The sequence below is a fragment of the Carlito syrichta genome, unplaced genomic scaffold (assembly GCF_000164805.1).
Source record: "Carlito syrichta isolate Samal-C Ts95f unplaced genomic scaffold, Tarsius_syrichta-2.0.1 Scaffold302553, whole genome shotgun sequence".
In the NCBI taxonomy this organism is placed as follows: Eukaryota; Metazoa; Chordata; class Mammalia; order Primates; family Tarsiidae; genus Carlito; species Carlito syrichta.
Genome location: NW_007246649.1, coordinates 372,612 through 399,383, shown reverse-complemented (window position 1 = coordinate 399,383; position 26,772 = coordinate 372,612). Strand labels below are relative to the sequence as shown.

General features: G+C 50.4%; 1 protein-coding gene across 1 annotated transcript in view; it reads left to right on the top strand.

The window, feature by feature from the left end:
- Positions 1–6,423: 6,423 nt before the first annotated feature.
- The window catches only part of ALOX5AP (arachidonate 5-lipoxygenase activating protein), a 29,367-nt gene continuing 9,018 nt past the window's right edge, over positions 6,424–26,772 (top strand). Inside the window, exons 1-3 of the mRNA XM_008056840.1 lie at positions 6,424–6,569; positions 15,159–15,258; positions 24,090–24,160. Of these exons, the coding sequence (XP_008055031.1) occupies positions 6,500–6,569; positions 15,159–15,258; positions 24,090–24,160 (241 nt within the window). The 5' untranslated portion in view covers positions 6,424–6,499. The remainder of the gene's footprint in view (positions 6,570–15,158; positions 15,259–24,089; positions 24,161–26,772) is intronic.

The following is a 26,772-nucleotide window of genomic DNA, read 5'->3' as shown; positions in this document are numbered from 1 at the left end:
GCTGTTCATGGAAGGAAAGCCATCTGATTGCGGCCAGGGAAGGAGGAACGCTCCTTTAACCAGACTGAGCCAATGTTCTCGGAGACCGTAGGCATGTGACATCTGGACTGGGCGTGGTCTCACACCCGATCTCTGCTCCTATCACTTACAGTTTGGATCAGTATTGGGTTGGACATTCTTTACACGGACTGAAATGAAAAGGAACTACTTTGTAACCATCCCTAATTCCTGCCTGTAGACCCGGGACACGTCTATGCCCTGGCTACCATCAACCCCACCTCGTGTCCCCTTTCCCCATCACTGGGTAAATCCTCGTCCCAATGGACACAGGAGGCCACCTTGAATGGTACGTGGAAGGAAGAGGTGTCACGAGATGGCGACAGGCACCCTGGGGTGAAGATGAAGGATGTGTGACAGCAGGTACAGAGGCCCCTTGTTGCCATGGTGACAGAGGTGCATGGATGCTGAGTGCGGGGGGGGGGGGGGGGGGCACTCCCGTGCGTTTTAACAGCAGCTGGTCAGTGCCTGCATGGCTGGCCCCCTGAGCCGCGCTTGGCCCCAGCTGTCCTGATCTCTGTTGACAAATGGTTGTCCTTCACAGTCAAACTACTAACAGTACTCTAATTAATGAATGTGCTAATTATTCTCCCCTACTCCCAGCACATTTTCTAACTAGCCTGTCACACACAGATCAGTGCAGCATATGCGTAATTACTGAGGGCGCAGGGAGCAGGGGGCTGGCGGGAGGGGGGTGGGCTCACAGCCTCGTAGCCGGGGGATATTTCTTGTTACCTGACCTCTGCTGTGGGTCAGGTGTCTTGGGGATATGATTTCCTGTGAAGTGTGGATGTCTTCCTTCCTTTCCTTTTTCAAAACTGTCTCTTCAGGGCCGAGGGGTCATTGGTGAGCTCGCTAGCCCTGGAGGGGACCGCCAAGCTTGAATGCAAAAGGGCCAGGGAGCCCCAAGTTCTGAACACCATTCCAGAAGCCGCACATAGGGAGGTGAAACCCTAAACTTTGAAGCTAGACAGGCCTGGGTTTAAATTCTCATCTGCTCCTTGCTACACGGGTGTTTTCCCTGACTTCCCCTCCCCCCAGAGACAAGGTCTTGCTCTGTCACCCAGAGGCCGGAGTGCAGTGGTGTGATCACAGTTCAACACAGCCTCGAACTCCTGGGCTCAAGTGATCCTTCTGCCTCAGACTCCCAAGTAGGCAGGACTATAGCCACGCAGCACCACATCTGAATAACTTTCTTTTCTCTGTAGAGACCGAGTCTCGCCAGACTGCTCAGGCAGGTCTCAAACTCCTGGCCTCAAGCGATCCTCTAGCCTTGGCCTCCCAAAGTGCTGGGATTCCAGGCATGAGTCCTGACCTTGGCCTTGACCACATTTTTTTTAACCTTGGCCTTGACCACCAAGACCTGGCCTTGACCATGCTTTTTTAACCCCTCTGCTCGTGTTTCACTTTTTTGGACAATGGGGGGAGGGATAATTTGTCCCTCTGAGGGTTGCACTGAGGAGCAAATGGGAAACTCTGGACACAAGTTAGGCCCCCAGGACGTAGCTGCCAGGGCCTCTGGGCGCCTCTGGGCTGCGGGCCTTGGGCTGTCTGGTGAAGAAATCCAGCCAGCCGGCTGTGCTCCCCTCCCCCGCTCCCCCTCACCCCATCTTTTTGTTCTGTCTCAGCAGCTCTCTATTGAGATGAATGGCATTTCCAGAGGCTTCACCTCTGGTAAGTGTTCCCCTGCCTCCGCAGCCAGAATCTTAATGTGCGCGCTGTAATTTAATGGCCATCTTGGCTGACTATTAACGATTCTTCCCGGTGAAGTGGGCTTACAGCATCAGCCCACCCCGTGTGTGCTCTCGGGGTGACTCCAAGGAGCTGGGAAGGGGGTGTCCCTGAACCTCCCGGACGCCTGCGGTGGTTTCTGAGCGCTAATGGTTGCACTCTCTCCCTGTCTGCAGGGCTCCAGAAGCCTCCCTACATTCCAGGGAGCTGGGATGGTTTCCAGGGCTTTCATGGGTTGACTCCTTGGGTCCTGGGGGTGCTGTTTTGTGTGCCCTGGCCTCGGGCACACATTGGCACACCATCAGCATACATGCAGCAGCAGGAAGGAGACTGGGCTAGCTGTAAAGACAACAGGTGCAGGGTAGAGAAACGTCCTCAAAAACTGGACACTTGGATCTGGGAGTCTAAGTGGCGGACGTCACAGCACAATAGCGGGTGTGCTCAGCACTCGTCTCTCACCACCTTTCTTCAGAAAACAGCCCCCCTCAGCCAAGTGAATATTGTGGGAACTACCAGGGGCTTCATTTTCCTGCCATCTGGTGGACCTCCCCAGGAACAGACACCGGCCAGCCCGGCCCAGTGAGGCTGGCTAGATGAAGTTCGTCCCTGGCAGGCAACAGAAGCTATACAATGGAAAACTCCAGAGTTGTAGGTGAAGACGTTTCCCACCGTGTGGAGAATAAAGGTCTGTAGAGAGAAAAAGTCTGTCATGCTAAGAGAAGCATGACAGAGAGAAGAGGAAGAAGGAGAAAGAGGAGAGGAGAGAAAAGCCACACACACACAGGAGAAAGACATATAGAAGAAGAAAGAAAGGGGAAAAGAAAGAGAGAAAAGAGCTTGGGAGAGAGACAGACAGAGGCAAGGAGAGAGGAGAAAGACAGAGGAAGAAAGAAAGGGGAAGAGAGAGAAAGAGAGGAGAGAAGAGAGAGAGTTGAGCGAAAACTCCACTGGAGAGGGCTCTGTTTGAGAGAGCGAGAACTCCCTCACTCCAAGGTCTGACCACGTCTCTGCTCTTTTCAACTTTTGGTGTTCAGTTTTTTAAAGATTCTCTGAGCCAATAAATTTCCCTTTTTGCCCAAGCTAATTTGAGTAATAGAACTAAGTTTCCATTGCTTGCAACTGGACTCCTTGTTAAGAGGTCTGGGCTTCATCTCCGACACAGTGTCACTGAGATGTAGTGAACATTATTATTGTTGTTGTTGCTGTTATTAATTAATTTTTTTAAGAGATAGAGTCTCACTCTGTCGCTCAGGCTGGAGTGCAGTAGTGTGATCAGAGCTCACTACAGCCTTGAATTCCTGGACTCAAGTGATTCTCCCACCTCATTCTCCTGAGTAGCTGGGACAGCATGCTAGTGCCACCATGCCAAGCTAATTTTATATATATATATATTTCCCCCCCACACACACCCCTGCACTCCAGCCTGGATGGCAGAGTGGGAATATTTTATATTTTATAGAGACAGGGTCTTGCTCTGTTGTCCAGGCTGGTATTGAACCCTTGGCCTCTAGTGATCCTTCTGCCTTGGCCTCCCAAAGTGCTGGGATTACAGGCAGGAGTCACAGCATCCAGCTGGTGGTGAATATTAAAAAGGCTAACTTTTTTTTTCTTTAAGTTGGAGTCTCACTCTTGTCGCCCAGACTGGAGGCACACTCACAGCCACCGCAGCCTCGACCTGCTGGGCTCAGGTGATCCTTCTGCCTCAGCCTTCCAAGTAGCTGAAACTACAGATGCATGCCACCATGCCCGGCTAGAGACGAGGTCTCATCAAGTTGCCCAGGCTGGTCTCGAACCCCCGGGCTCAGGCAATCCTCTCGCCTCGGCCTCTCAAAATGCTGGGATTATACCCAGCCAAGGACTAACTTTTTATAAGGGCTCAAACTCCTTGGGTACCAGAATCTCAACATCCTCTGAGACGTAACCAAACTGCACGTACAGATGAAATCTCACTAAGGGGAACAGATAAATCTTGCTAGTGTTGAGCCTCTGACCCTGATCAATCTTGTATTAACTCTGGGGTGGTCAGTTTTGTGTCAACTCGACTGGGCTAAAGGATGCCCAGGTAGCTGGTAAAGCATGATTGCTGGATGTGTCTGTGGGGGTGTTTCCAGAAGAGATTCACATTGGAATCAGTAGACTGAGGAAAGAAGATGGCACTCAACAGTGAAGGTGAGCATCATCCAATCCGAAGGCTGGAATAGAACACAAGGGGGCGGGGCGGTGAATTACCCCCACCTCCTTGAGCCAAGAACTCCATCTCTGCCCGCCCTTGGACATCGGAGCTCCTGGTCTCCAACTTTTGGACTCAGACTGGGTTTTGCACCATTGTCCCGTGGAGTGATCAGGCCTTTGAACTGTGATCTATGCCACCAGATATCCGGGTCTCCAGCTTGCCAATGATGAATCACGGAACTTCATGGCTTCCATGACCGTGTGAATGAATTCCCGTAATAAAGCTCTTCTTGTATAGAGGGTGCCCCCCAAAATGTATACACATTTTAAGAAAGGAATAACTATATTAAAATTGCAATACTCAGTACGATGAACACAAATCACGTTAGATGAAGTTAGTCCTTGGCAGGTGATAGAAGCTATACAATGGAAAATCCCAGAGTTGTAAGTGAAGGTGTTTTCCACTGTGTGGAGAAAAAAGGTCTGCAGAGAGAAAAAGTCTGACATGCTAAGAGAGGCTGGAGCAAGAGAGAGAGAAGACACTTCTGATGACAATAAACATCTCTTAACATTGCTTAAAATGTGTATCCATTTTTTGGCATGTCGGTTTATCTATTTATTGTTCCTGTTTTTTGGAGAACCCTGGCTTATATGAACTCCACACTCTACCAAGTGCCCCAGGCACTCAGGGAGTTCCTAAGCTTGTCACGACCAGCCTGACCACCCTGGCGATTGACTATGATAGCCAACTCTGTCCACTGCCCCTGCCAGCCCCTCTCTCTCCATCAGACCGAGGACACGCAAGCTGACCTCTGCTGCCTCATAAAGCTGTGGTTTCTTCCCACGCTGGCCTCTCCCATGCTGAGATGCAGCTCCCTGCTGTCACCAACTAGGATGGCCACGTTTTCTTTCAAAGTGAAGTTTTGTAAAAGCATCTCAAATCCTTACCCAGCCGTTGAGTCTGGGACACAGACGGCGGGAATCTCATGTTTTCCGTGTAACCTCTGAGTTGCTGGTCACGCTGAACACACTTTCCTGTGGGACGCCGTGACCACCAGGCCCTCACTGCAGGTCCGTGCAGTGTTTCTCAGAAGTCCCGGCCTCTCCACTCTTGTCATTCAGTGGAAAAGAATTTCGGGGAAGGCGTTTCTACGACTGCTTCAGAAAAGCCACGGAGGTGTTCAACAGCCTTCTTAGGCGGCTTCTGGGACTCCATTTCTGCCCCTACCTGAATTCTTTGGTTTAGTTTTAATTCTCGGGCTTAATTCATTCATTTCTTTCTTTTTTTTTGAGTTGGAGTCTCACTCGGTCTCCCAGACTGGAGTGCAGTGGCCGCTCCCGGCCACCGCAGGCTCGACCTGCTGGGCTCCGGCGATCCTTCCGCCTCAACCTTCCGAGTAGCCAGAACTACAGGCATGCGCTACCACGCCCGGCCGATTTTTTAATTTATTATAGAGATGAGGTCTTGCTGCCCAGGCAGGTCTCAAACCCGCGGGCTCAGGCAATCCACTCACCTCAGCCTCCCAAAGGCGCGGGATTACAGGCTGAGCCACTGAGCCCGGCCCGGCTGATTTTTTGATTTATTGTAGAGATGAGGTCTCACTGCCCAGGCGGGTCTCGAACCCGCAGGCTCAGGCCATCCACTCACCTCAGCCTCCCAAAGGCGCGGGATTACAGGCTGAGCCACCGAGCCCGGCCATTCATTTCTTTCATTAGTTTCTTCCTGCAGAAACTGAGTCACAAGCTGCCTCTGTCTCATCACCATTCCTTCCTTCCTTCCTTCCTTCCTTCCTTCATTCAAGCTTTCAAGCCTGCTATGCTGGGTCCTACCATGTGTTAAATGTTCTTTTTTTTGGTTCAGAATTCAAGGACAGAAAGAGCAGCACTCAGGACATAGATTTTTTTTTTTTTGGTGCTCTATAAATTAAGAAAAGTTTCATTCTCTCTATTTCTCTTTTTCTCTCTCCCTCCCTTCTTCCTTTTCTTCTTCCCTCCCTTTCTTTCTCTGGGTCTCACTGTGTTGGCCAGGCTGAAGTGCAGTGACGCCATCATAGCTCACTGCTCCTCTTGAAGTCCTGGCCTCTTGGCCTCCCAAAGTACTGGGACTATAGGTGTGAGCCACTGCCCCCCGCCTGAGAGTTGATCTCTCCCTTCTTTCTTTTTGCTGATGTCAGAGATGGCAGGGGCTTTCAGAGTCTCTGGTTCCTGCACTGGGCTCCTGCTGGCTGGGGTCTTGGGTCCAGGATTCATTCCGGAGACCTTCAGGGCACTCTTCTGTGACAAGGAGGTGCCGGCGGGTGTGCTGGCCCTGCCGGCTCCTCCCCCGAGCCTTGCTTCTCCTGGCGGGTCACGCTGAGCTACCGCCAGGGCACTTTGGTGGCTAGTTCAACAAAAAAGGAGAAGGAGGAGGCACTGTGTCGTTGTGCTGGGGAGCTTCGGAAATTCTAATGATGAAAGAGGGCAGGCCACTTCCCCTTCCTGAGCCAGACAGGTGGCCAGTCGGAGCTGAGCCGTCCTCTCTGGGGAGTCCGGAGCAAACATGGATCAAGAAACCATGGGCAACTTTGTCCTGCTGGCCATCGTCACCCTCATCAGCGTGGTTCAGAACGGTAGGGGAAGCCCCTCGCCCGGGGACGCACACTGGGACAGATTTTGTTTGATGGTTGTTTGGAATTCAGGCTTGGACACACACACACACACACACACACACACACACACACACACACACACACACACACACACACACCTTTGCCTTATTTTCATTTGTTCCTTTGTATTTGGATGTGGAGAGCGGCGTGCATTTCTGTGGACTTGGGGTTTCTCTCCTCCGGCTCTTTCTTCCCCGTTAGTGGTGGAGGCGAGTTCCATCTGCAGGGCCAGGACAACAAAGGCTTCTGCAAAAACCCTCTGCGAGCAAAGCATCTGTCGTCAGCATTCTAACAATTAATTAATGTGACCAGGGAAGGGGCAAAGGGTGGGGAGCATGAGGTGGTGTCCACTCCGACGCCTGCGACTCTAGCTCACCCGCTGTGTCGCCCCTGTGGTTCCCAGGCAGCTGGGGGCTAAAAGAACCAGTGAATCTGGGAGGCGTGAAGGACCTTCGTCTTACTATCTTTTCCTCTGTATTACTTTATCTGTGCTTTGGATGGACGACGTCTTGGGGGACATCCTCCTTTTCTCTAGCAATGTGTACTTTCTGATGCATCCTTCCTGTGTATTGTATACCTGCCCAGAGAGAGAGAAGGTAGGGGGCGGGAGAGAGAGAGGGAGGGGGGAAAGAGGGGGAGGGTGAGAGAGAGGGAGAGAAAGAGGGGGAGGGTGAGAGAGAGGGAGAGAAAGAGAGAAGGGAAGAGGGAAAGGGAGAGGGAGGGAGGGCAGAGCGCCAGAGAAAGCCCATGAGAGAGAAGACAATTTTCCTGTTTGGGGTCCGAATATCTGTTGACCCTGCTGTTAGTCAAGAAACCCAGCAGATTCCCCAGATCTGAGAAAGGCAGGACTGTGCAGCCCTGTCTCCCCAAAGTTCTTGATGTTCATCAGCATCTTCAGCAGCGTTGTGTTTTGCGGTTTATTAAGATAGAGAAAAACAGAGAGTAGTTACGGAGGGCAGCGGCCACGGCTTCGTGGTGATCGCTGAACTCGGACACGCCATCACACCTTGGATCTCCGAGCTTTTAACCACCTTGGAATGGTCTGGTGTCTTGCTTATCCCGAGTGTGGACAGATGTGGATGATGTCGCCTTCTGGGCACAGAGCAAGGCTTCCCCAGGCCTCCCACACCAGGAGTCCCACACCAGGGGTCCCAACTTTGCAGCTCTCTGGCCCAAATGTTCTGCCACTAAGTCACACACAACAGAGTTGCAGCTCGGAGAGGGAACGCAAGGCTTCTTTAGGCCACCGTTTCCTCAAGCCACTGTCACTTCATGCATTTCTTCCTTGGCCCTGCCCGCGGCGGAATTTCTTTTATTCAACCTGCATGTGCCTGCCCCGTGCCAGGCGGCATCCTGGGCCCATGGGGATAAAGCGGTGAGCAAGATGGCCGCGGTGGGGGGAAGGGCGGCCTGCAGAGACCCCCAAGTCTCCAGAAAGACAGTCACATGATGGGTGGGTGGGGCAGCCCTTTTCAGCTCTGGGTAGAGTCTCCCTTCTTGTGGTTTCCCGATCCTCATCAATATCACCGAAAGGCATCAGGGGCCCGCATGCTAGGCAGTTGGGGCTGAGCTCTGCTGGGAAGTTCAAGCCCACTCTCTCCGGCTCCCTCTCGGTTCAGAGCTGAGCTGGGCTCTGTGTTGCAAGGCCAGGGTCTCGTCACCTCTCCTAACTGGGATGCACCAGGGGCCTGGCCCTGGTCTACCTAGTTGGGTTCCAGGCTTTTCCATAGTGGTCCGGCAAACCCTGCCCAGATGCTAAGATTTCTAATTCTTTTCTTAAGTCTTCTTCTGCAGTCCCAGAGGGGAGAGGAGGTGGGATTAAAGGTGGGCAAATGGGTCGGGCTCGGTGGCTCAGCCTGTCATCCCGTGCCTTGGGAGGCCGAGGTGAGTGGATTGCCTGAGCCCGCAGGTTTGAGACCCGCCTGGGCAACTTGGCAAGACCTCATCTCTACAATAAATCAAAAATCAGCCGGGCGTGGTAGCGCACGCCTGTAGTTCCAGCTACTTGAAAGGCTGTGGCGGAAGGATCGCCGGAGCCCAGCAGGTCGAGGCTGCGGTTGCTGGGAGGGGCCACTGCACTCCAGTCTGGGTGACTGAGTGAGACTCCAACTCAAAAAAAAAAAAAAAACGTGGGCGAATGTTTGAGCCTTGACAACCACAGTCTGAAGGTCTAGGCTTTTCATAGAACACGAACCTCAGGACACAGTGGGCTCATTGACAGAGTTCCAAGAAATGACGCGTGCATGTGATGGAGGTGTTCTAGTCAGGGAGACATAAGAATGGACCAGCGTAGCTAACTTTTGGGCTGCAGACTTTATCGTGTTGGGCAGACAGACGACTGGGGTGGATGTAGCAGAGCCAATGGCCTGCACATCGCGGCCCCTGTCCCTTCCAGCCCCTGTGAGCCAGCTGGGGCGATGTGTGGTCAGAGTGACTTAGCACAGAGCTGTCCTCCCTGCGCTCAGGAAGAGAGTTTCTGTTGACCCTTTGAAGCCACAGAAGGGCCCCTTGTGGTCATCTGGGTGGGGAGGGCGTGGTAGGGGGGACAATAAAAACCTCAAATGGGTTGGGAGACAAAGCACCTCTATGTGTTTTATCTGCTAGTTTTTAGGCAATCACAAAGGTCCAGATGTGTGTCCAAGCCTCTCTTTGCAATTCTAATTAACCTCAATGTTGCAACCATAGGCCTGCCTTAGAGAGTTAAAAAAATATGCAAAACGGCAACTCTCTTCCTCCTCACACCTCCAAATGTCATTCTGAACCCTCCGTGTTTGTCTTAAAAATATTTCCATGTTGTTACCGGGCACTGCACACTGCCTGTGTCCCGAGACAATGAGATACAGTTCCCCACGCGTCTGTGCCCGGGCGGGGCTCTGTGCTCTCGGTACATTCGAGAACCTGATTTTCTGAGGATGGGCGCATCCGGGCCCGCCTGGTGCAACTTCCTCCTTTTGCCTTTCAAACGTTCTTCAGTCATCAAAATCTTTGCTGGCAGGAGTGGGGAAACTGTTGGGAGCGGGGCAGGGGAAGTGGGATTGGCAGTAGTGGGAATCTGCCTGGGGAAGGGAGGCACACCTCATCAACAAGAGTACCTGCATCATGAACATTTGTATATCTAACCCTGATTTGTACCCCACACCTTCAAAATTAAAAAAATTAAAAGTTAAAGAAAGAAAGAAAGATCTTTGAACTTGTGCCTTTCTTCTGGCTTGATCCGGCAGAAGCCAGAGATGGAAAAACAACATTTGTACGGTTCTAAGAAACCTGAACCAGAACTCTCAAAGCCCGGTTTCCCAGGGAGTATAGATATTTGAGGGCAAATGGACTTGTAGCATCATGTGCACGAAAGCCAGTATGATGGCACTGGCTTTTGCGAGAAGCAAGGCTTTCTTGCAAGGCTGCTGAGCAAGGAGACGGGATCTGGGCTCTAATCTGTCTTCCCAGTTTGGGGTCTGGGACAAGTTTTAATTACGTAGATAGATGCGTTTCCCTTGACAAGCAGGAAGAGAGCTTCCAGCTTCTACCGAGGTGAGAGCAGCTCAGACAAGAAGCAAACCCGGGAAACACACGCTGTCTGTGGAGAAAGTGATTTCACAGGTGTGGGGAGGGGCATGGGGACAGTGAACCTCACACAGTGACAGCAGAGGAAGGATGTCCCCCCCACAAGTGCTGTCCCTGGAGCTGCTCTGGTTGCAGGGGAAGTTGACAGCCAGCAACATCATCCTCTCTCCTCCCAGGGAGGCGGCTTCGAAGTTTCTTGGCCCAGCAAGAAGGGACACACCCACCATGGCCCTGCAGCCATAAGGGTTTGTGAGCATCGCACTCAGGAGGAACCTTAGTTACCCTCTCAACCGACACACACACTCCCAAGGAACCTCTCGGGCTCCATGTTGGAAGACCCCGCAGTTCACCCTGGGGTTTGATGGACCCTAGAAACAGAATCACAGACTCATGAAGTTCCTCCAAAGCAGGAATCTTCCTTGCAGCAATCCCCATGGAAACGCCCTAAACACCGCAGCACTGGGGCATGCCCAACCCACGCGGGCTTGCCTTTATGTGGATTGAGAACTCACTCAGTGTCCAGCATAGCACTTCCTGCTGTGCGAAGTATTATCTCAATTAATCCTTGTACCCCCTAAGAAATGGATATTATTACTTATTCTGATGTTACAGATAAGCAAAGCGAGGCACGGAGAGGTTAGAGCCAAGGGGTGGACGTCCCAGAGTCAGGAGCGGTGAAACAGATTCAAGCCTAACCGAGAGAGCAGACACTTGCACGATGTACGCTAACTCAAGTTTGTTCACTCAAGCACTCACTACTCAAGAAGTTATTTCTTATGCTGACCTGAAATCAGCTTCCTATACCTGCTACCCATTGGTCCTGACATTGTTCTTTGGGGATGCTTGGAACATGCCAGCTCCTTTGGTGTTTGCAGGATTAGCTGAGAATCCCAAAGTGATTAAACATACTGTTTTTCGTATGACTTGGTCTCTGGAGGCCTTTGCCGCGGGGTCACCTCCCTCCTCCCATGCTCTTTCTAAAATGCAGATGGGTGTCTTCTGTCCAGGGAAACTGCTCCTGAGATCCAGACACCAGTTCTACAAAAGTCATCCACCTATGAGTTATTCTTTTCAGGACTCGGGTCACACAGCTGAGTCACGTTAACTTTGTGGTCAGCTGAAATCTCAAGATGTTTTTATGCGACATTGAGAAACTTATTTAAGTTTTCTGGCCCTCAGTTTCCCCAGCTGAGAAGTGGGTTATTAAAAACTTCCATAGGTAGTTGCCAAAAGTCTTGCATCAGATGACAAAGGTTAAGCAGTTGCAAGGCCCAGCGTGTGGGGGACAAATTCTCCAAAGCTTCTGACGGACATCTGTGTGTGCTTCTCTCTCTCTCTCTCTCTCTCTCTCTCTCTCTCTCTCACTCTCTGGTTTTGGCTTAATGACAGCAGCTAGCCGAGATAAATGTGTTCACAGCCTCTGCACGCACAGTTTGCTTAACTCACTGGAGGGCTACAAGGCGTTGGAGAGCGAGGGGTGCCGAAGACCAGGCCCAGGTAGCAGCCATCCCCTCCGAACTTAGCTTAGAAGGAAGGAGATGTCGACCCTACTGGAATATCCAACTGAGACGGGCTTGTTTCCATTTTGTTCCAAGGGCAGGAAAGATTTGCAGGTGCTCCCGGGGCAAAGAAAAGGAGAAAATAAGAGACCAAAGGTTCTGAAAGTGGGAGACTCAGTGATGAGATATAGACCTGTAGAGAGTGGCAGGGACTGGGTCAAGATCACAGGTAGAGGATGTAGCCTTGGGAAAGAGGAAGGGGTTTGTTTCTCTGAGCAAGGAGGGGAAGGAGAGAGACATGCAGGGCAGTGCAGCCACGTCATGCCGCTGGTGGCAGAAGGAACTTTTGTCTTTTTTACTATAGTTGTCCCCGATATTCGTGGGAGATTGGTTCTAAGACCTCTCTTGGGTACCAAAACCCACGATGCTCACATCTCTGATATAAAATGGTACCGTATTTGCGTATAATCGATGCATACCCTTCCAAATACTTTAACTTTTAATTTTTTTAAGAGATGGGGGTCTCACTGTGTTGCCCAGGCTGTAGTGCAGTGACGCAATCAGAGCTCACTACAACCTCAACCTCCCACCTTGGCCTCCCAAAGTCTGGGATTTCAGGCGTGAGCCACCGCGCTCGGCCCTGAATATTTAAATCATCTCCAGATTACTTATAATACCTAATACGATGTGAATGCCATGTTAATAGTTGTGTTATACTATTAGGAAAAAATGACGAGAAAACAGTCTGTGCCTGTTCAGTTGAATGAAACTGTTTTCCAAGTATTTTTGATCCGTGGTGGGTTGGATCCACAGATACAGAACCCACAGGTGGGGAAGGCTGATTGTCCCGGCCCTGTTGACATGTTCAGGCACATCTTGGGTTCTGGAAAGAAAATGGTCAGAATTTCTTACTGTACTCTGTGGTAAGAAGATACATTCCGAGGGGACAGATGTTTAAACCCCGAGTAGCTGGTGAGATCCTGCAGGGAGCTTCAAGGTGACAGCGAGGAGAGAGATGCAGCATCCTACACCCAGCTGGGCTTGAATTCCCAGCTCCGCTGCTCCCCAGGGGCTGGTTGATTCTGAGAAAGTTAACTCCACTCCCTGAGCCAAAGTGTCCTTATCCAGAGTGGGGTCAGCACCAGCCACTGCACAGGGCTGGTGCAAAGCTCTATAAGAGACTGCCATGAGTGCCTGGGGTGTGGAATATGCCCCCTTTGTATAAGTGAGCCCTACAGATATACTCAAAATGGGCACCTTCCTGCAGAGGAAGTGTATTTTTTGTCAAAAACAAACCAACCAACCCCCGAAAGGTTTTTTATTCATACAAGTGATAAGATCTCCTTTTTGAGAAGGTTAATATGAAATTGATGAACAGGAACCCTGGAGTTACAGTCTTAACAATTGCATGTATCCTTTTTTCACTCTTAAAAAGGGAATCAAAGAATAAAATAGGAGGAGAGAGACCATCACCCCCCACCAGCCAATCAAGCCCTCCAGTCTCGTCTCCTCAGCGTCCCTGTAACCCCTAAAGCCATGGCCCTGACCAGCTCCAGTCTCAACACCCAACCTGGATCTGACCCCGCAAAGCACCCGTCACATTGAAAGACAGAGTGGCTTTCTGCTGGTGCCATTCCTCTGCTGAAAGCTGTCAGCAGCTCCTTGTTGATTTCAGACGGAGCTAAGTTCTGAATTTCTGCATGCGGCTCTCGGCAAGTTCACAGTCACCCTGCTAAACCCAGGGGGCATTCCTCAATGAGTTTCCTCTTTGCCAAGTCCTGACTCCCCCAGTGCCTTCAAGGCTCACTCTCCCAAATGGCCCCTGGCCACACTCCTCTTTCTTTTTTGTCCACGGCTCAGCACACTGTACGCTTTTTGTGGATGCATTTGGTTCGCCGTGTACGGGCTGTCTCCTCTGCGGTCCTCGCCAGAACATCAGCTCCACAGGACAGGGCTCTTTGTTTTGTTCTAGACATTTGCACTCCAGGCATCCGGCATGTATGTGGCCAGTGATCACAGACACATGTCATTGTGAGAGTGATTCACTGCCTATCTCTTTGGCCCAGTCTGTGGTTCTGCGGGTGCCCACTCCACTCCCCATTCAAGGCTGAGCATTCTGAACTACAGACAGTTCCTGCCTCCGGACCTTTGCATGCTTATCTGTTCCACTTGAGTAGAGCGATCCCTTTGCTGTAACCGCCCTCCCCCTGTGTGGTTGCTTCCCAACTGTTCCTCAGATTTTATCTTAGGTGTCATGTCCTCTAAGAATCCATCTGGGACCCACACTCTGAACTAAGCTGCCTCCTTTGACCTTGGTGGCACTGTGCGCTCACTCAGCCTCATCTTGGCCCGAGTCGCTCTGCCTCGGAATTTCTGCTCCCCTTGGGCGTCCATTCCTCTAGACCATGAAGGCTTGAGAGTAGGGGCCACGCCTTGCACACAGTTGCATTCCCAACACCAAACGCTGTGATTAGCAGAGAGCAGCTGCTGAGGACCTTTTTGCTAGATGACAGTTGGTGGAGGATACTTGGGGCTGTTCGGAGGTCGAGTCAAGGTGGCAACTGACGTTCTAGAAAAACAGTGAGCGAAAAACAGCCTCGTAAAACAACAACAGGCTTCTTTTTCATTTTATTTTCTTTTAATTTATTATTTTGAAGATGCAGGGTACAATTCAAGGTTAGGTATACAAATATTCATTATGTAGGTATCCTTGTTGATGAGGTGTGCCCCCCTCCCCTGGCAGTTTCCCACTGCTGCCAATCCCTTTCTTATGGTATTATGATAATTGTTCAAGGTCCACTTGAGTGAGAACACGTGGTACTCATTTCTTTGTTTCTGTGATAGATCACTCAGTATGATAGACTCTATCTAAGTCCATCCAAGTTGCTGCGAAGTTCCTAATTTTGTCCTTCTTTATGGGTGCATAATATCCCACCGTGTATATGGACTACATTTTTAAAAATCCAGTTCTCTTTTTATTTATTTATTTATTTATCTTTTAATTATAGAGATGTGGGGTACAATTCAGGGTTGGGTATATAAACATTGAGCATGCAGGTACCCTTGTTGATGAGGTGTGCCCCTCCCTCCCCTAGCAGTTTCCCTCCACTGCCAATCCTCCCACCCCCTGACAGTTTCCCATTACTGCCAAATGCTTTCTTACAGTACTATAATTGTTCATGGTCCGCTTATGAGTGAGAACTAAATCCAGTTCTCCTTCCATGGGCGGCACGGTTGGTCCCATGCTTTCGCTGTTGTGAATAGCGCTGCAATAAACATGCGTTGTGCAGGTATCGTTTTCATAGGGTGATTTGAGTTCCTCTGGGTATATTCCCAGAAGGGAGACTGCAGGGGCGTTTGGAAAGTCGATTTTGAGATCTTTTAGTGTGTCGCCACAGAGGCTGCACTAGTTGACACTCCCACCAACAGTGTAGCAGTGTTTCCTTGCCACCCCCATCCTCTTCTGAATCCCCTTTCCCTCCCTCCGCAGCATTCTTTGCGCATAAGGTGGAACATGAAAGCAGGACCCATAATGGGCGGAGCTTCCAGAGGACGGGAACACTCGCCTTTGAGCGGGTCTACACTGCCAAGTGAGTTCGGGGAGGCGGGGCTCCGGGGAGGCGGGGCTGCCTGTCAGCATCTTATCCTAAGGTCTAATGCTAAAAGAAGGAATGAGAATCGTGGAGGGGTGACTCACGCTGGACTCCCAGCACTCTGGGAGGCCAAGGTGGGAGGATTGCTTGAGCCCAGGAGTTTGAAACCAGCCTGGACATCATAGCAAGACCTCGTCTCTACCAAAAAAAAATTAACTGGGCCTGGTGACATGCCTGTAGTCCCAGCTGCTTGGGAGGCTGAGGCAGAAGGATCACCTGTGCCCAGGAGATCGAGGTTGCGGTGAACGGTGGTCATGCCTCCACGCACTCCAGCCTGGGCGACAGAGTGAGACCCTGAGTCAATAAATTAGTGAATAAATGAAGGAAGTGGGGACATGGTGGGAGGGGAGATGTGGTCTCCACAGTTCCAGAAACAGCCGAGCGATATTCGAGCGAGCCACTGGGTCAGAGGAGCTGACTCACACCCTGTGGGGTTAATGGGGTTACAGATACTACCACGAACACCAGCCGTGACTCACCAGCCGCCTTCAGGGGCAACAGGCAGGACATGCCTGCGACAGCCTCCACTCACCCACACCCGGCTGTCCCCAGGGTGGAAGTCTGGAGGTGACACCAGTGCCTTTCCTGAGTAGTTTCCTTGAGCAACCCCAACAAGAACAGGAAACATGGGACCACGAGGAGAATGCTTTTCCCTCTTATTCTTCACGTTGAATTAAAAGAGCCTCTGAGAGTCCCCAGACAGCTAGGTGAAGATGGATGCATCCTATCAGGAATGCAAATCTGCAAGCCTGTTATGCAAATGCTCATTTCTCCTCTGTACTGTCTGATGACAGAGAGTGCCATCTGAGAGGTGGCGGGGGCGTGTCGGCCCCTGTCACAAAGGAAGGCCTCGGACCACGGAGCTGATGGAGAAGCCGGCCTTCCATTCCAGCCCAGCGGTGACTTTGAAGTCCCCAGAGATCTTTCCAAAGGGAGAGTCATGGATACTCGAGAAAAGAACGTTCAGGATGACAAGGACCGTGGACACAAGCTGAAGGACAGGATTCACCCGGAGGGTCAGGAGGCCCTGGGTCCCCTGCTGGGAGCAGCTGGGAGGGTGGGTCCAGGTTCAGGGGTGCCGTTGGCTTCCTGTGAATGAAGCTGGCTTCAAGGGGTCTCGACTGGGCAGGCCTGGACACACGCACCGATGTGCTTTCTCCTCAGTCCTTTCCCTCATCTGGGCACTTTAAAACATTTTCTCAGCAAGGTGTGGGGATGGGGGAGCTGGAGGGAGGTCTTCATTGTCATTTCTTGCCCTTTGCTCCCGGGCTTTTAAATGGCTGTGTTCCCTGCCTGGGCACATCAGAAGGGTCATCACAGGCTGATTTCCTGCCCCCACCCTGCCCTCTCTGGGTCCTGGGCCTTTTTGGCTCGGACCTGAGGGCTCATAGTGCCACGGCGGGCAGCCACGCAGACCCCTTCCCTCTCCATCCCTGGCTTGCTCCGGCCCCACTCCCACGGGACACCCACTCCTGTCCCAGGTGATTCCGCCAACCTGATCTCAAGGAAATCCCCTGCTGAACTACTTACAGGGGGATTTCTATTTTAACATCTGGGCCTTCAGTGCCTTAAATCTCCGAGTCAATCTGAAAAGTCAAAGATGTGATGGAAGCCACCTCAGACCCACTTGAAGGAGGGAAAGGAAAACACATTGGTCGCCACCAGTCTCTTTGTGTCATTTGCAAGGGGTCACAAGAACCCCCCTCGGACTTACCCACGTGCAGGGGTGGCAAAGAAGCATCTTCGATCAGAGGCGAGGGCCAGAACTCTCCCCAAACAGAATCAAAAAAAAAACAAAACATGACCCCTGTACTGCCAATTTGGAAAGAGAAACTTCCTTCTGTCCAGATGACGACATTCTCGCTGGCCACACTGTGTTCCCATAGCGCCCTCGGTGCCTTTTGGAGAAGTGACGGGGGGGACTTCACTGTACCTGGTTAGAAGCTGAATTTCCATTTTGCCAACAATGAAGAAAGATGGAGCAGGCCATGCCATCTGGCTTCTGACACTGCCCCCACACTACCCCCTCTAAGAGCAGAATAGCTCTGTTTCTAAGAAGCTGTGGTGCCCATACCTGGCCTCCCTGGTTTCTGCCTCCAAATTGCAGAAGTGCCCTTGGGTTGGCGGTTGTGCTGTGTCGTTTGGGAGGGTGGCTTGGAAGTTCTGCAATCGCTGAGCCTTCAGGCGTAAGAAGGCACGGTGGGGTGCGTGGGCGATTGGTGCAACGTGGGTGTCCCCCATGTGGGTGCTGCAGCCAGCTCACCAGACTCAGGGGTCTGCACCCTGTAACTCCATGAGAGGGGAAGGAGCAGAGAGATGGAAGGGAGAGACTGCCGTGGACAGGGAGGAACTAGGGGGGCAGGGAGGAGAGCTCTTTGTGAGATAAAGATTGCTCAGACACTGCTGTGGTTTGGTTACAAAGGCCGCTTCCTCCCTGGCCAGGAACGTGTGTGCACACTCGCCTGTCTGGGTTATAAAAAGGGCCAAAGATCGACGCAGTAGACAACTGCTTGTTGGCAAAAGCCAGGGGCAGTTGGCTTGCTCACCTCTGCCAGGAGACCACTGGGATGGGGGTCATGCATTATCGACCCCGGTAGAATCTTCTCCAGGGGTCCCCAAAGGCACTGAAAGGGTGCAGGATTCTCCACGAGGGTGCAGGAAGGAAAGAATATACATTGAATCTCGCTATCTAAAAAACACTCATTTTAATATACAAATGAACTGTCATATGTGTATATAATTTATACATACATGTACCTGTCATAGGATTGCATGCTCAAAACTATTGGATGATGGGATGTGAGATAATAAATGTTCAGTAATCGTGGCCATACAGGAAAAATTGCGTGAAGGATACATGATAGCAGTGGATTGAAAAGCCTGTTTATTTTTTAGCATAAAATACGACTGCTGACTGATACAGGGAACTCTGGGTTCTGGGACAGTCAATGCACAGACATCCCAGAGGGTGGCTTAGCAACTCAGACCTGGCCTTGAGCGGTTTGTCCCTCCAACCCATCTCCCACAAGGGCAGAGTTGGATCAGGACTTGAAAGTGAAAAGGAGTCAGACCTTGACTCTATTCAAGTGTAGAAAACATAGTTCCATGTCGTGTTCCCAGCTGATGAGTACAGCTAGAGCAGCATTGGCCAAAGCTTGGTTTTTGGAGAAAAATCCTAGTTAACTGACCTGAGACTTCTCCCCATGAGTGCAGACAAGCACAGGTTGCAGAGAGGAGATGAGTCTCTGGAGATCTGTAGTTTCCTAAGATGTGTTGCATGGATGACAAGTTCATGGGCTATTAACAGGTGTTCCAGGGATGAACAAGTTCTTTATAGTCAGACTTTTTTTTTTGAGTCAGGATCTCACTCTGTTGCCCAGACCAGAGTACGATGACACACACACAGCTCACTGTAACCTCAGGAGATCTTCTCACCTCAGCCTCCGGAGCAGCTGGGATTTAGGGGTGCATGCCACCACACCTGGCTGATTTTTTTTTTTAATTTTTGATAGAGACAAGGTCTTGCTATGTTGCCCAGGCTGGTCTCAAATTCCTGGACTCAAGTGATCCTCCCACCTCGACCTCCCAGAATGCTGGGATGACAGGCATAAACCTACCATGCCTGACTATAGCCAGACTTTTGAGAGTGTGTCACACGCTAAGGGGCACTCTGATTTTTGGTTCTCCAAAAAGACAATGTTGCACTTAACTGCAGATACACCTCCCCCCCCCTTTTTTTTTTTTTTACAGAGCACATCAAAACGCATTTTGGGAACACCGCCCGAATGCCCCTTCTCCCTGAATCTCTCATCATCCACTCTAGACTCACTTTCTAGTGTAGACGTGAAAGATTATGTGAAGGTGACAGGTCTACAATGACCTGACTCATTTGCATTCATTAGTATCAATACTATCATTAAGTATTACATATTTAAAATTAATCCAGACAGAACACTAAAGTGTCTCTAGGTTTTACTGCCAGAGGTGAAAAGAAAAATAAAAGGAAAAACAGCAAGCAGTGCTTTGCTCTTTTAGAGCATTCACGGTGCGTCACGTTGACGGTAGCACAAAGGATTGCTCAGAGATCTGCCCGGCAGCTTCTATTAAGACCTCAAGAAATTAGAGTCCTGGCCGGGCGTGGTGGCTCACACCTGTAATCCCAGCACTTTGGGAGGCTGAGGTGGGAAGATTGCTTGAGTTCAGGAGGTCAAGACCAGCCTAGGCAACGTAGCAGGACCCTATCTCTACAAAAAAATAAAAAATAAAAAAAATTAGCCAGATGTGGTGGAGCACACCTGTAGTCACAGCTACTCAGGAGGCTGAGGCAGGAGGATCACCTGAGCCCAGAAGGTCGAGGCTATGGTGAGTCATGATGGTGCCACTGCACGTACTGCACTCCAGCCTGGGCGACAAGGTGAGACCCTGATTCAAGAAAAAAAAAGAGAGAGAGAGAGTCCAAATGGGCTTGTCAGTTCTGTTTTGCAGGGGAAAAAAATGGCATAAAACTCTTCAAAGGAAAATCCAGAGTAATAATAATTTGTCAGTGGGAGAGACATTCTCACCAGGGGTTAAGAAGGAAGACATTGGAACAATAATAGCCACCATTTATTGAATGTTACTGTGAGCCAGGCGGGGTTTTATGTCCCTTTATTTTCACGACAGTCTAGAAAGGTCACTGCCAATGTCTCCATCCACCTCTTATAGACGAACACATTCAGACTCAGTGAGGCTAGGAAGCACGCCCACCCTCTTGCTGCCCAGAAGTGGCAGCCCTGGCATTGGACTCACGTGTGAACCTGAATGATCACGTGAGCGGCCATCAGGCAGTGTCCATGGCCAAGGCCACTTGAATTCAGCCCAGCAGCGACCCCCTTCCAGAAGGGGCACGTGGACTTGCTAGCGGCCCCGGATGGCAAGAGGGACCGGCTTGAGCCATAGGGAGGGATAAGGCTCTGGAAATATTTTGGAAGCTCAGAGGAACAGACCGTTCTCTTACAGTTGGGAGAGCTTCATTCAACTCCAGACGGACCATGTTTTATTAGGAAACCAGAGGACTTGAACTAATAGGCAGGACTGAATAACTGACCCTATGTCAGAGCACTAGACAGTTCTCTCAAATGAACAAATTCCTTGGATGATTAAGAACTTTCTTTTTCCTTTCATATTACCCAGACAGAATCTCTTCTTAAAAACAAACAAGGCGGAGCCAGGATCGGTGGCTCAGCCTGTAATCCCGTGCTTTGGGAGGCTGAGGTGAGTGGATTGCCTGAGCCCGTGGGTTCGAGACCTGCCTGGGCAGAGAGACCTTATCTCTACAATAAATCAAAAAATCAGCCGGGTGTGGTAGCGCATGCCTGTAATTCCGGCTACTCGGAAAGTTGAGGCGGAAGGATCGCCGGAGCCCAGCAGGTCGAGGCTGCGGTGGCCGGGAGCGGCCACTGCACTCCAGTCTGGGCGACAGAGTAAGACTCCAACTCAAAAAAAAAAACCAGAAAAACAAACAAGGCGGAGTGCGGTGGCTCATGCACTTTGGGAAGCTGAGGCAAGAGGATTGCTTGAGGCCAGGAGCTTGAGACCAGCCCCCCAAAATGAGACAAATTGAGACCCCATTGTCTCTCCAAAAAAAAACACATTTAAAAATTAGCCAGGAATGATGGCACGCTCCTGGTCCCATCTTCTCAGGAGACTGAGACAGGAGAATCACTTGAGCCCAGGAGTTTGAGGCTGCAGTGAGCTGTGATTGTGCCACTGCGTTCCAGCCTGGGTGCCAGAAGGAGACCCTATCTCAAACGAAAACCAACAAAAAACCTAAAAACCCCAGAAACATGAGACTGAGGAGAAGGCAGGAGAAATCTTTGGCATAAATAGATATTCAAACTATAAGAGCATCAGATATTATACCCCTTCAGATATAGAATGTTCTTCAACTAACTAAAAAGAATTTTTTTTCTCTAATTTTCTTGACCTGGGAAATGAATCACATTTTCTCAGTCCTGAGGCTGCAATCTTGTGCCTCGAATAATGTAGAATAGACTCTGGGACCTGTTTATTGACTGGATTCTTTCCCCAGTGGTAAGTTCATGAGGGCCTCCTGCCCTTTGGCGTTCTTACTGGATCAGTGGAAATTCTGGGGGCCCAGAGCACTTTAGCAAGGCCGGCAGGGGTCTGCTCTTCCTGTCCTGTGTCTGGTTTTTGGTTGTGCCTGTATCCTAGGATGAAACCCATGTATTCCTTACCTTCCACTCACATCCACAGAGTTCTCCAGGAAAAGGGTCTTTTGACTGTCAAAGGGGCCTGAGGGTCTCTGTGGCCAGGCACAGACAGCACAATCTCTCTGGGTTCTCTGCAGGGCACAGGCCAAGGGCTGGCCATTCCACAGTTCTCAGTGGTACCACTGATGCACGAGACCCTAGTGGTTTGCACAAGCACTTTGAAAACAACATCTTTGCTTTTTATCTATATAATCCCATTAAGCCAGTGGTTCTCAAACTCTAGCACGCATCAGAATCACCTGGAGAGCTTGCTAAAGGGCAGATGTCTGGGCTCCATTCCCAGTGTTTTAACTTCGGTAGGTCTGAGGTGAGTGTGAACATTGGCATTTCTAACAAGCTCTCGATAATGCTGACCTGCTGGTCCTTGGAATGCACTGTGAGAATGGCCACCTTGGACCGCTGGCTCTTAGAGTCATATGGGTCTCAGAGTCATCACCAACCTCTTTGCTTTATCTTAGTCCAGAGAGGCTGTTTTGAAAGTGACAAACAGCTGGTTAAAGCCAGGACGTGACTTTGAATCCTAGCCAAGGGCTGTGCCCGATGCATCACATTGCCCTCCCCTCCATGCCTTTTAAGTCTGGTTATGTTGGTTTTTCCATGGAAGGGCGGATTTGTTGTCCTCATCTGGACTGTAAACTCCTCAAGGGGACACCTATGATTTAATTTCACATAGTCGAAGAGTTGACAGATCTGGCTTTGGAGACAGACTGACCCGGGTGTGAATCCTGGCATCCTCACCCCCCTAACTGGGTGACCTCGGACAGGTTATTGTGCTTCCCCAAGCCTCAGTTTCTCAATAATCATGGTAAGCAGAATAATGCTCCCCTCATCCCCATCATGCCCATATCCAAATCCTTGGAAAACAGGAATACGTGATGTTAATTGGCCAGGGGGATTTCCGGTTGCTGACCAGATGACCTAAAATAAAGAGATGGTCCGGGATTGTCTGGGTAGGACCCAAGGAAATCGCAAAGGTCCTTTTAAATCTGGAAGAAGAAGGCAGAAGAGCCAATGTCAGAGTGATTCCAAACAAGAAGGACTTGGTCTACCATCACTCCATGCGAGGTCAAAGAGGCTCTGAGCCAAGGAATATAGGTGACCCCAGGAGTGGAAAAGGCAAAGGAAAAGGAATTCTCACCAGGAGCTCCAGAAGGGTACAGCCCTGCAAATACACTTAGCTCACAGAGACCCACTCGGACTTCTGACCTCCACAACTGCGAGTTGATATATTTGTGTTATTTTAAGCCATTTAGTTTGAGGTCACTTGTTACAGCTGCAAGAAGAGACTCATACAGTCATCCTGTGTACTCATCACAAGAACAAGGAGAGTTTAAAGGAAACGATGAGTGTAAAACATCAACTTGGCACCTGGTATAGAGCAAGAACTCCCTGGGGAGCGAGGGCTGTGCCTGGCCACACGGCGCTGCTACCATCAGCAAGCTAACGTTTGAGCTTTTCTGAATTGCCTTGTTGGCTTGAGTGCTTAAAGATCACCTTTCTTTCCTCTGCCTGGCCTGCAGAGCTAGGCTGAGTTGTGTGTCTGATAAAAAGGGGTCCTTAGTTGGGTCTTCTCCCCTGCCACCTCCAACCCAACGGGGACCACGTTGCTCACTCTTCAACTCCAAGAAGTTCATGGGCACAGCCAGGAGCAGGAACTTGGCCAAAGCGAATGCGTCAGGAAACCGAGTCTTGTTCTCCTCCCTCTTTTTTTTTTTTGAGTTGGAGTCTCACTCTGTCGCCCAGACTGGAGTGCAGTGGCCGCTCCCGGCCACCGCAGCCTCGACCCACTGGGCTCCGGCGATCCTTCCGCCTCAGCCTCCCGAGTAGCCGGAATTACAGGCGCGCACTACCACGTCCGGCTGATTTTTTGATTTATTGTAGAGATGAGGTCTCGCTGCCCAGGCGGGTCTCGAACCCGCGGGCTCAGGCAATCCACTCACCTCAACCTCCCAAAGGTGCGGGATTACAGGTTGAGCCACCGAGCCCGGCTCTCTCTTTTTTTTAATGAGTTGGGATCTCACTCTGTCACCCAGGCTGGAATTCAGTGACACAATCACAGCTCACTGCAGCCTTGAACTTCTGGACTCAGGTGATCCTCCCACTTCAGCTTCCTGAGAAACTGGGCCTAAAGGCATGCATCACCATATAGGGCTAATTTTTTTAAATTTCTGTAGAGATGAGATCTTGCTATGTTGCCCAAGCTGGTCTCGAACTCCTGAGCGCAAGCAATCCTCTCACCTCTGCCTCCCAAAGTGCTGGGATGACAGGCGTGAGCCACCACCCACAGCCCCAGAGTGAGTGAATTTTGAACATGTCTTTGCTTTACACTGTTGTCTGTTTCTGACATGGCGGGTGGATATTAAGTGGAATTATAAATGGGCTTTGTACCTTGCGCCCGGCGATAATAGTTAACCTCAACTTTCGGGTGGTTTTCAGACCCTGGTGCAGTAATGAGCCCTCTGTAATTGTTTTCCTCCTTGTTGATTTCTTCTGCAGCCAGAACTGTGTAGATGCGTACCCTACCTTCCTCGCTGTGCTCTGGACCGCGGGGCTACTTTGTAGCCAAGGTAACTCGGACTTCCCTGTGTATGTCTTCCTCTGTCACCTGCACCCCTGGGAGGCTCAGAGGGCACGGGCTTTTTGCTGAAAGACCTCGCCTGACCTCCTGCCCGGGAAGCCCCGGAGAGGCGAGAACCCCGGGGAGGTGAGGCTTGGGGTCTGCCCCTGTGCCCTGGGCAGCGGGGGTGTGACAGTACATTGCTAATGCATGCTCCCTGGTGGCTGTTGGAGAGCTCCGTGCTGACAAGGGTGGTTTAAAGCTAACTGTGACTCAGAATCCTTAAGCAGTGCTAGCTCAGATACAAGGGCATTAGAAATGAGAGCGCCCTAGGGATCTATTCTGGGACTGCTGTCACTTGGCGCCCTGCTAATAAGATTCCAGCGTGGCGGTCTTTCTCCTGGCATATGTCCGCAGAGCCGCAGACTGGATTTCCAGGTCTTCAGCCCTCCCCGGGTTATCGGCAACCCACAGTCTTGACATGAGCACGTTGGAAGAACAGATCAGCTCTCAGAATTGATTTGAAATTAAATGGAGATAGGTGCGGGGGCTCATGCCTGTGATCCCAGCACTTTGGGAGGCTGAGGTGGGAGGATGGCTTCAGTCCAGGAGTTTGAGACCCGCTGGGGCAACATAAACGAGACCTCGTCTCTACAAAAAGTTTAAAACAATAGCTGGGCATGGTGGTGTGTTCCTGTAGTCCCAGCTACTTGGGGGGCTGAGGCGGAAGGGCCACCTGAGCCTGGGAGGCGAAGGCTGTGGTGAGCCACGTTTGTGCCACTGCATTCCAGCCTGGGTGGCAGAGTGGGACAACAACTCACAAAATAAAAAAATACCATTCATTGGGAACCAGGCTGACATTTTTTGGTTCCTGTTGGAGATTTAGTATCCAGCAGGCATGGCCGTGCCTGGTACCATGCCTGGTGGTGGCTCGGCATGATATGGCCAGCTTCTGTGGCCCAGCACAAGGCAGGCGGGAAGGCCACAGGCAGCCCTGTGATGAGCTATTTAATCCTCACCATCTTTTCCCTGCTCTGTAAAGTAGATAGAGTGGATCTTATTTCTCTCCATTACCTTTGAGGACACTTTGGTTCAGGGAGATAAAGTAATTTGCTCACGGTTGCTCAGCTGGTCACAGAGACAGATTGGGAGGCTGGGTCTTTCGGCTCTAAATTCTGGATTTTTCAAAGGTATCCTTTTACTTTCTTCATTTATATAATAAATATGCATCGAACCACTGCTATTTACTGAGCTCTTTGCTTGGATACACAGAGATAAATAAAACAGAGATGGTGGTGAGGCATGGGCCAGTTGGTAAGACAGACCCTAGAAGTCGGAATAGAGATGTTACTGCCGTAAGACACACCACGAAGGAAAATAATTAAGTGTGGTGATGGAGACCAGGGGTGAAGCACAGCCACAGAAGTCACTAAGGGATGCCATGGCCTCCCTCTGTGCTTAGAAAAGTCACTAAGGGATGCCATGGCCTCCCTCTGTGCTTAGAAGGCTGTCAGGAAGCTCACTGTTTATTTTCCATTTTCCATCCTGAGTTAAACAAGAAGCGTGTCTGGTATACATTTGAAAAACCAAGTCCTACTACACTCCTACTAGGAGTTATAAGTTGCTTTCATGTCTTAGATGATACTTGATCTAGGCGAATGCAGAGTTGCCCTAGCTAGACATACACAAAAGGAGTTTGAAGGTGTCTCAGAGCCCTGGAAACTTGTATTTCCGGTCAAAACAAGTGTTGACATTGCCAGGGAACAAAAACATCTGTAAATCCAGGTCGATAATAGTCTTCTTATGAGTGTAGTAGATTGTAGAATTTTTTTTAACTGAGAGGAACCCTGGAGATCATTCTTGCCCCTACTTTTACAGATCATTATATCTCTACTTTTACAGAACAGGAGTCCAAGCCCCAGAGGGACACGCAACTTGTTCAAGCTTCTGAATCTTAGAGCTGGGTCTGTACCCTATTGGTGTTCCCAGCAGCCCTGGCCTCAGGGAAGCACCCACCATTCCCCGTGGGGAGATAGTGAGCGTGGCCACTTCTCACTTCTGGTCTCTATCGGCTCGTGTCCAATTAAGTTCTCATAGAAAGAGAAGTGGGAGCCAGATGCGGTGGCACACACCTGTAATCCCAGGACTTTGGGAGGCTGAGGTGGGAGGATCTCTTAAAGTCAGGAGTTCAAGACCAGCTTGGGCAACATAGGGAGACCTCATCTAAGAAGAAAGGATGGAAGGAAGGAAGGAAGGAAGGAAGGAAGGAAGGAAGGAAGGAAGGAAGGAAGGAAGGAAAGATGGAGTTTACAAAACAACCAGAAGACAAGCAACCAAATGGCAGTGGCAAGTTCTTACATCTCAATAGAATCCTTGAAGGAAAGGAGAGAGAGAATGGGTAAGAAAAAAATACATGGAGAAAAGATAGTCAAAATTCCCCAAATTTGGTGAAATATATCAACAATTTACAGAACCAAGAATCTCAACAAGCCCCAAGAAAAGGCAGTTTACATCATAGTTAAACTTCTGAAAATTGTGAAATCAGCCAAAGATAACAATAGCATATCACACACAGGAAAACAGTGACAAAAATAGTGACTGGGTTCTTATCAGAAACAGTGG